This window comes from Rhinopithecus bieti, unplaced genomic scaffold, assembly GCF_001698545.2.
Source record: "Rhinopithecus bieti isolate Rb0 unplaced genomic scaffold, ASM169854v2 scaffold_31823, whole genome shotgun sequence".
Classification (NCBI taxonomy): Eukaryota; Metazoa; Chordata; class Mammalia; order Primates; family Cercopithecidae; genus Rhinopithecus; species Rhinopithecus bieti.
Genome location: NW_016814121.1, coordinates 3129484 through 3139164, shown reverse-complemented (window position 1 = coordinate 3139164; position 9681 = coordinate 3129484). Strand labels below are relative to the sequence as shown.

At 62.1% G+C, this 9681-nt stretch overlaps 1 protein-coding gene across 1 annotated transcript in view; it reads left to right on the top strand.

Annotated features, from left to right (window-relative positions):
* Positions 1-9002: 9002 nt before the first annotated feature.
* Positions 9003-9681, top strand: part of PRDM12 (PR/SET domain 12) — a 24303-nt gene continuing 23624 nt past the window's right edge. The window contains exon 1 of the mRNA XM_017849894.1: positions 9003-9225. Within this exon, the coding sequence (XP_017705383.1) occupies positions 9003-9225 (223 nt within the window). The remainder of the gene's footprint in view (positions 9226-9681) is intronic.

Below are 9681 nucleotides of genomic sequence, written 5' to 3'. Positions count from 1 at the left end.
CTCTGGACTATGGAGAGATGGTGAAGGCTGAGGTCAACAGAGAGAGGAAGGGCACAGCCTTAGAGCGCATTTGAGACCCTCACCAAGCCTCAGTTTCCTCCTCTGTAAAAGTAGGCAAACACAGGGACACATCTCACAGAGTTGCTAGGAGCTGCCTACAGCCTCATGTGAATGTGCTGGACCCAATGCTTCACCCGGGAACAGAAAGGGTCTCGAGGATCAGGGCCGTTGGTGCTTTGCCCTCCATGCTGTTGACGGTTTGGGAGCTGGGGAGGTGGGGATGATATGGAAGGTGATGGGGAGGCACCTCACAGGGTAGACAGGTCAGAGGCTGGAGGGAGAGGCCAGGGGAGGCTGAGGCCCTGGCTTCAGGGAAGGGGAGGGAATGGAGTGTCTTCAGCAGGCCCAACCCACTGCAGCAGGTCCCTCCTGCTCCGATCTGGGGTCTGAGGACACGTCCTGCTGTTTGCGTCTACTTAGCCGGGAGCATTTATGACTGGGCTTCATCATCTCTTCCCACATCTTGACTGGGCCCCCGGGTTCTGAGGATCTGGGCTGCCCTGGCCTGTTGGCACTTTCTGGAGCTGCCATCTGCTTTGCTGGGATTCAGAGGCTCCCTCGTGTCACCCAGAGGAGGCAGGCAAGGCCAGAGCCTTTCACTGTACTTCCCTAATCTGTCCATGCCATTGTGGGTATGACATCTACCCTGTCATTCATTCACGGGCTGAGCATTCTCTGTGTGCCAGGCCCTGGTGCTGGCCCGGGAGACCAAGGAAGATTCAGACCAGATGCCTGTCCTCCAGAAGCCCCAGTCCTGACATGGGTCTGAAGGGACCACGGAGTTCATTTCTGCACACCTGGGCCTAGTTTCTGTTCAGTAAACAAAAGCTGCTCCCTGCCCACTGGAACAGGCTCTTGGGGTTGGCAGACAGCGCATGCGTCCCCCAAGTCATTGTTCCTCTGGCTTGGACAGCCCTAGCCAGGAGGTTGTAGTTAAAGTCCCAGCCTGGACTCAGGCTGCCTGGATTTCAGTTTCACCTCTCCTCTTTGCTTACTGTGTGTGACCAGGGGCATGTCAGTGACACTCTGTCCCTTCCTCCTCCCAGCCTCTAATGTGACGGCAGGACTGCAGCGGCCATTGTGTTGCCACGAGAACAGAAGGAACCTCAGGCCTCACATCCTTGAACTGCTGAGCCAAGGTCATAGACACACATCTACCTCTGTAAACTGTTAGGTGAAAAAGTAAATCTCTTGTGACAGCAGCCATCGGGGTCAGGTCCACTGTTGCTTGGGGCCAGAGGTGTTCCTGGATGAGACACTTAACTTCCCTGTGGCTCAGTTTCCCTTTCTGTGAGTTACAGATAATGACAGCAGCTACCTCACTGTGCAGGGCTGAGGATGGATGGAGATACCCTAGGTGCCTAGTAATTTAATTGTTCATTATACGATGACTGTTGTTCTTCACTCCAGTCACTCTTTGTAAGAAAGGGCTCACAGACTCCTTGGTGTCCTGGTCAACTTTCTCAGCATGTGGTTTTGCTTTCAGTATGTATTTACAGGTGATATTTGGTACCTACCTTTGTTCTTTTCATGTTTCCCAAAGCCATGTAGCCACGTGGTATTTGTTGCTGTTGTTTTTGTTGTTTTGTTTTTGAGACAGAATTTTGCTCTGTCGCCCACGCTGGAGTGCAGTGGTGTGATCTTGGCTCACTGCAGCCTCCGCCTCCCAGATTCAAGTGATTTTCCTGCCTCAGCCTCCCAAGTAGCTGGGACTACAGGTGGGTGCCACCACTCTTGGCTGATTTTTTGTATTTTTAGTAGAGACGGGGTTTTGCCATGTTGCCCACGCTGTTCTCAAACTTCTGTGCTCAGGCAATCCTGAACCCACCTCAGCTTTCTAAAGCGCTGGGATTATAGGCGTCAGCCACCACACGTGACCTACCATATGTTATTCTTTCTTTATTTATTTATTTTATTTTATTTATTTATTTTTTTTGAGACAGAGTCTCTCTCTGTCGCCAGGCTGGAGTGCAGTGGCGTGACCATGGCTCACTGTGACCGCCACCTCCCTGGTTCAAGTGATTCTCCTGCCTCAGCCTCCTGAGTAGCTGTGATTACAGGCATCCATCACCACGCCCGATTAATTTTTGTATTTTTAGTAGAGATGGGGTTTCGCCATGTTGGTCAGGCTTGTCTTGAACTCCTGACCTCGAGTGATTCACCTGCCTTGGCCTCCCAAAGTGCTGGGATTACAGGTGCAAGCCACTGTGTCCGGCCATATGTGATCCTTTAAATGTAATGAAGGTGCCCTCATTTTTTGTAAGTCAAGTGCATCCTCTCTCCTGCGAGCTTTTCATGCATCATCTTTGATCCTTTACAAAAACCTTCCCAGTGGAGGTTCTATTTTTATCTCCATTTTGCAGATGAACAAACTGAGGCTCACAGAGGACAAGTGGGTGCCTTGGCTCCTGGCCAGTAGTTGCTGGAACCAGACTTGGACCCATATCTGCAGGTCTCTGCAGCCCTGGGCGTTTCTTGATGGCCCCAGAGGACCTATTCACCTGGGGAGTGGTCTCTGGGGAGGGGACAGTAATAGGAATGCCAGTCACAAGCACCTTTTCACCATTCGCTTTGCAACTTGAGTGTGAGCTTATTCACCTGGCACATCAGGCATCACAAACAGGCCTGGTTATTGTTCCCACTCTACAAATGAGGTCATAGTCATTTCAGCAGGAGCCCTCAGAGAAAGCTGTCCAGAGAGGCCTCAGAGCCGCCAGGGCGACCTAGGAGAAGCTCTGGCCTACCAGGGTGCACTGCTTACAAGGTGGTCTGAGAAGGCAAGAACTGGGTCTGCCCTGGTCACTCGGTGCCCCCAGGGCCTTGTATGGGACCTGGTACACAGTAGGTGCTCAATAAATGTTTGTTGAACAACCTAATGATTCCCCTGAGGCAGGAGATGGTCTGGATGGCAGCAGGTGGCCTCAGGGAGCAGCAGTCAGGACACAGGCCCCTAACTCCAACCCCCTGTCTGCTCTGGGGCAATGCAGGGAGGACATTTCAGGTGGAATTGAGTGCAAGGTTCTGGAAGGCAGGAGGCTGCGGCAGGAGAGGTCGTGGAGGAAGGGCTGGGTGTGGCGTGGTAAGGGGCTCTGGCGGAAGAGGAGGCTGTGAATGGGTGGGGGAGGGCTCCTTCTGGCTACCCCTAGACCCACCAGAGGGGCAGGCAGCAGAGGAGGGTGAGCTGGAGGCCTGGAGGCCGGAGGGGCCAGGGAAGACGGACCGGGAGGGCATGATGCCTCTCCCAGACTCAAAACAGTCTGTCTTCTTCATCCGTTCCCTCCTGCTTTCCCCAGGACTCCTTTTGCCCCCACACCCCAGTCTCTCTGTAGCACCCTGTCGCTCCCTCTTGGTGGTCCAGCTCTTGAAAGCCTCTCCAGGCCTCGGGCTCTTTAGGAAGCCATGCCTCTCCCACTCTGCTTCCTTCATCTCGGCGTCTTTGTACCTCTGCGCCTCCGACTCGGCCTTTCATCTGCTCCCTCCACCCGGGTATCGCCTTGCCTCACTCTCCCCCCTCCAGTCTCACCCCCTCTGCTTCTAGAAGCCTGCGCCTCTGGCTTTCCCACCGCCCCTTCTCCTAGTGTCCCTGGCGTCTCTCCTGTCGGTCCCGCCGCCTTGATCGGCCTGGGCTGTGGTGCTGGTATCTCCGGCCTGGGGACCGGGGTGTGGGCGATGGAGGGGGGTTCGAGAGGCGCAAGTGAGGGGCTTCCCCCCTCCTCCGCCCCGGGGCGCCCGGGGAGACTCGCGCGCCAGTCACCTGCCAGTTGGGGCGCTGGCTTCGCGCCTATGCACTCCACGTGGGCGCCCCGTGGCGCGCCTTTGTCTCTACCGAGCCTCGAAGGCTAATTAGATTGGGCGGGGACGGAGGTGGGGTGGGAGACTGGGCCGCTGTCCCCATTCACCGCGCCGAGGCCGCCACTCCGCCGGCAGCCCCGCGCAGGCCCGGCCCCTAGTCACGTCTGTTGAAACCGTTCCTTCGGCCTCGCCCCCACCACCTCGGCAGCCCACCGGCACCTTTGTACGCGCCGGCGGGGGCGCCCTGGAGCCCTGAACCGTCCTACGGGGAACAGGGGGTGGGGGGCGGGGAGCGGCGCGGGCCGCACGCGAGGAAGGAATTTCCTGGGCCACTGCGATAATGGGAACAAGAAAGATTGAGGCTCAGAAAGCCAGAGAGAGACGTGTGACAAGGAAGCGGAGAGGGTGTGAGAAGCTGGAGAGGGGGCCAGAGCGCCAGCGAAAGAGGGGAGCGCGGGGGAAGGAGGAAGAGAAGGAGAGGAGGAGAAGAGAGACGCGGCTGCTGGGCGCGCGACGGCAGCGGGCGGAGGAGGGGAGCGGACGAGAACCTGTGCGCGGGGGAAGCCAGGACGGAGGGCGGCACGTGCAGGGGAGGGTTGTCGAGTGGCTGCGCCCGGGCTGTGCCGAGGAGCCCGCGGGGGCGGCTGGACCGCGGGCCGCGGGACTCACGGACAGCGCGAGGCGGCACGGTGGCCCCTCTCCCTGTGCGGGGCTGGGGCGCGGAGGCTGGGCGGGGAGGGTGAGCGTCTGGGAGCGGCGCGGGCGCATTCTTCGCCTTTTCTTCCTCGGGCTCATTCCGGCCGATCGATACCTGCGCGGGACCTGCCCCCGCCGCTAATATCTTTTTAATGAGTTCGCCAGGCTTAAAGCGAGCGCGATCTGCCCTCCAGGGCGGATTTTCCCCCGGCAGATGTTTCGGGAGGAGGAGGCGCGAGGAGCTCCCGGGAGGGGGACAAATCTCTCCCTCCGAGGGGCCAGAACAGGAGACTTTCTTCTAAAGTTCAAAAGAAAGACGGGCTTTCACTCGGCCCCCAAAAATGTATTTCTCGGCGGACAATGGGCTTCTTTCTGCGCCTCTGAGAGCCGGCGGGGCGAGCGGGGCGGGGACCCGTGCGCTTTGGTCCGGCCTGACCGACTCGCACCCCCCACCCCCGCACCCAGGCAGGGGCCCCAGAGCTAGGGTGCAGGAGCCGCGAAGCCGGCAGCCCCTCCGAGCGTCCCCCTGAAGCGCACTGTCGCAACCTGGCCGTCCCGGAGCTGAGCCCCGGCGCACCGGCAAGAACGAAAGCGTCGTGCGGGCTGGGGCGCGGGGCCGGGGAAACCCTGGGCTGTCCCACACGCCCCCTGTCTCATAGGTGCCTCAGCCAGGCCGAAGGGACACGCGCTGGTGCCTCGAGGGGAGGCCGGACGGACCTCTGGGCTTGGGCCGCGGCCTCCTTCCCCTCGGCGCTCCGCCCTGCGCGAGGCAACAAGTAGAAATTAGCCGACCCTGGGTGGCTGCCGGGCCCTGAGCCTGTCTTGCCCGCCCCGGCCCGACCAGCCCTCCGGATCGCCCCCTGCTCTTCTCCTCCACTTCCCCTTCAATGTCCCTCCGTGGGGCCGTCGGCCTGCGGCGGCTGCCCTCTCTCCATTCCCGTGGGCTCGGGGGAAGGGGGTACCCGGGCGGCGAGGATGACCTCCGAAGAGCCGCGGCAAATTGATTCGTTCCGCCCGGAGCCGGGGCCGCGTGAATGGGGGCCGGGGCGGCGGCGGCAGCGGCGGCGATGAGGATAAAGATGTTCTCCCTGAAAGGGGGAGGGGGCGCGGAGCGGGAAGCGGGGACATTCACTCCTGGCCCGGCCCCTCGGGAAGCCGCGCCGAAGAAAGGGGGCCGAGGCCTATTCAAGTCCTACGAGCCGCCCACAATGGACCGATATACTGGGGGCCTCTCTATTAACGCCCATGAATATTAAAGAGATCGCCAAGTGGCGGCCAGCGGGCGAGGGGGGCGACAGTGCCTGCGAGCTCCGGCCCCGCCAAGGGAAGGGGGCTTTTGCGCGAGCACATTCCGCGCCGGGGCCCCGCGGAAAATGACAAAATGACAAAATGACATGGGTCATCCGCTGGGAAAGCCCGGACTGTTTCCCCTCGAAATCTCCTCCCGGGGAGACGCAAGCCCAGGGTCTTGCTCCCTATTTCAATGCACCTTGAGACTGGGCGCTACCAACAGGCTCCTTTTTCCCCGGGCGGGGGTCCAGGTGGGTTTGCGGCTAGAGCAGAAGCACAAAATGTGAGCACAGTGGAGGTCTGGGCGCACCAGCTGGGAGGCTGTTCTGGGCTCCGCTTCCGCCCCGCTCCCAGCACTGCTCCCCGGGTTTGACGGTCCGGAGGAGAGGAATGGGACTCCCTGGCCGCAGTCCGAGCCCGTGGTCACTGCGCCAGCGGAATCCAAGCCTCTGACTCTAAGCCGAGGTTCAGGACCCAAACGCTGCGCCCCAGCACGGAGGATGCACCCACCTGAGGGCTTCCCGCAGTGGGACGTGGCCCTGGAGAGGGCAAAATCCTAGGGATTGTCGTGGGGGAAAGTGATCTTACCCAAAGTGAGACCAAGCAAAGAAACCTCAGTTCACAAAGTCCAACTCAAACCATTGCACAGACAGGGACCCTGAGGCTCAGAGAGGAAAGGGGCAGTCCACCGGACACACAACACTCCTTATCCCCCTTTGGGTTGCTGGAGGAACTGAGGTCGCTGTCGGGGCTTGGGAGCTGCCGCAGCGCTTGGCTCCTGGCAGCGCTCCCCGAGGTCGTCTCCCTGGCTCCCAGCACTTTCTCCTCTCCACCTAGGTCTTCCTAGAAGCCAAGAAGTAGGCGCAGGTGAGGGTCCCCTGCAGGAGCCATCGGACTGCATACGCCCCCTCAGACTCGAGCTCTGGCCAGGGAGCCGATGTGACCCGCCGGCTGCGTCGGAAAATGAGTGGAGGGTTCGGGGACCGTAACCCACCTCCCACCTCAGCAGGGCTGCCCTCTGCTGGCGCCCTGCCCAACCGTTCTGCCTTCTGCCAGGTGTTCCTTTCCCTGGGCGCCAGCCTCGGGCGGACCCGGGCGCCGGGTCTGAAGGCCAGCTACCGCCGCCTTCCTCCCTTTGCGTGCCAACAGGGACGGGGGATGCCGGAGACTGCTGGCAGGAACTGGGGACCAGGGGTCTGGAGTCTGGCCGCCAGGTGTGAGGCCCTTAGCCAAGGCGCGTCCGGGTGGTGGAGGGGCCTCTATGCCAAGGGGCGTTAGGACAGGGTCTCGCTTATGGGAGGTCAGCTCGCTGTCCTTCCACCCAAGTCCTCCGCGCTGCGGAGAAGGTCTGGGGAGTCCACACCATCCAGCGGAGACTAACCCGCGAACCTGACCCACGCCGACAGGGTCCAGGCACCTCGGTTAGTGGCATCTGAAATTGTAGCCTTGTGGTGGGAGCCAGAAGTGCGGCAGGTGGAGTGAGCCCCCTCACCCAGCATGTCAGGGCCTGGGGTCCGAGGCTTGAGGCTGACGCTGGGGAGCGGAGAAACCTACAGGAAGCGGGGGCTTTCCGCCCGGCTCAGCAGCTCCCTGCTTCGGGAGAGGGGATCGCTGGGTTCCGAGGTGCCTCAAAACGGCTGCAAAGCAAGTCTACTCCTGGGGTGATGGGCAGGAGGAATAGAGGGGAGGAAGGGAAGAAGAGAGAGGCAGAGGAGAAAGAAAGAACTAGGAGGCAAGAAGGAAGGGGCGCCGCAACGCCACGGGCTTCCCGAAGTTGCAGCTCATCAAGGAGCCCCAAGGTCGAGTCGCAAGCCGAACCCGCACTGAGGCCTCTCGCGGAGCTGCCTGCAGTTTCGGAGGGACTTCGCTCTCAGGCACGCCTGCTCCCACGTAGGAAGGGTCTCGGGACCCCTTTCAATCCCCCTATATCCCGTAGGAAATTCTTTTCCCAGAGACAGGCTGCCAGTGCGATTCCCGTCCGCCCATCTCGACCCCGACCTGGCCCCGCAAGAGCCAGAAGCCTGACCGCCCACGAAGCTGTCTCAGGCCGGGACTAGCCCCAGCCCCGACGACGGCTGCAGCCCCGCCTCGGCAGCCCCGTGAGCCCTCGGAGGAGTTTCGCACCCGACTGCGCACAGGGAGCGAGTTAGTGCGGCCCGTTTGAAGCGAAGCGCCGGCTTCAGCAGCGCAGTCTGAGCAGGGGATCCGCGTGGCAACTGGGGCTGCGCGCGAGCTCGGGGCGACTGTGGTGGCCAGGGGAGTGCAGGGCCGGGGAGGGAAGGGGACGCGGGCCCTGGCCAGGGAGGGAGAGTTGTGCCGGGCTGGGCCGGCCGGCCGGGGCAACAGAGGAAAGGTGAACGCCGGCTTGGGCCAGGCAAGTGAGCGTGGATCCGGCCTGAGGGGAGCGCGGGGCCCGAAGCCAGGCGTCCCCTCTTGTCCAGCCCGTTCCCTGGAGTCCTGGCGAGCCTCGCCGCACCCCCTCCCCTGCTCCGTCCCCTCCTCTCCTCACAGCCGGCTGAGCCTCCCTCCCTGCCCGGCGCTTCCCACGGGGAGAGAAGAAAAAACAGGAGGGGGAAGGAAGGACCAGGAAGGGGAGGGAGGAGTGGAGGGGGACTGTTCGGAGCGGTCCGCGCGCCCCCGCCCCTCGCGCTCTCGCGACGAAGGCTCCTCAAGCCCGGCCTGGTACAACAAGTCTGTCCTCCGACGTCAGGGGGTCATTAATAACCAATTAGGAGGGTCACTGCGGCTCCTATAAAGGCGCTGAGATTTTGCCAAGGGGAAGACGGCCCCGGCCGAGTGTGCGAGAGGCTAGCGCGCGTCTGAGAGCCCCTTGCTGCCGCTTCCCTGCAACCACCCGCCTCTCTCCCACCCCGCACCCCCCGCACCCGCCTCCGCCTCCACCCGCGTCTCTCCACCCGCCGCGCCTCCTTTGCCATCTCTACAGATTTCACCATCTCTCTTCCTCTCTCCCCCTCGTTCACTTTCCTCCCAGTCGCCCCCTCACCTCCCGCTCCCTCCTGTGTCCTCCTCCTCTCCGTCCTCCCCCTGCTCTGGTTCCTTCTCCATCGCAGCCCTCTCCTCTCGCCCCTTGGGCTCCCCTCTCGCCCGCCCACCTCCCCCGTCGGCCCGGCCGTCCCCCGGTGCCGGGGAGCTCCGGGCCGCCCATGATGGGCTCCGTGCTCCCAGCTGAGGCCCTGGTGCTCAAGACCGGGCTGAAGGCGCCGGGACTGGCGCTGGCCGAGGTCATCACCTCCGACATTCTGCACAGCTTCCTGTACGGCCGCTGGCGCAACGTGCTCGGGGAGCAGCTCTTCGAGGACAAGAGCCACCACGCCAGCCCCAAGACGGCCTTCACCGCCGAGGTGCTGGCGCAGTCCTTCTCCGGCGGTGAGTCAAGCCGTCGGGGCCTGGCGCAATCCCTCCTCCGGGCGACCCCCACTCCCGTCCTGGCGATGCGCGAGACGCGGCTGGGATACCCGGCCTCTCTGCTCCTTGCGCCAACCTGGGCGCTCCCGGCGCTCCGTGCACCTTAGTTTCCCCATGGACCAAACAAGGACGCGAGCCACCAAGCCGAGGTGGGGCGCGGGGCAGCTCCGCAGTCCACACGGCTCAAGGACCGATCCCGGCGACCCCGTCGCTCGGCTCCCTCGCCCCCGCCGGCCCCTCCCTTCCCCTCCCGCGCTTGAGCTGGCGGGTTCCTGGCATTTAAAGACTTACTAGGCGTGTAATAGCAGTTGACTCAAAAAGAAGGGGTTTTAAATTCATTTAGTTAACTTGGGCTTGACCCGCGAAAGTTCCCACTTAAACCAAGAACTTTAAAAGGCAGCCGGGGCTGGGGAGGGG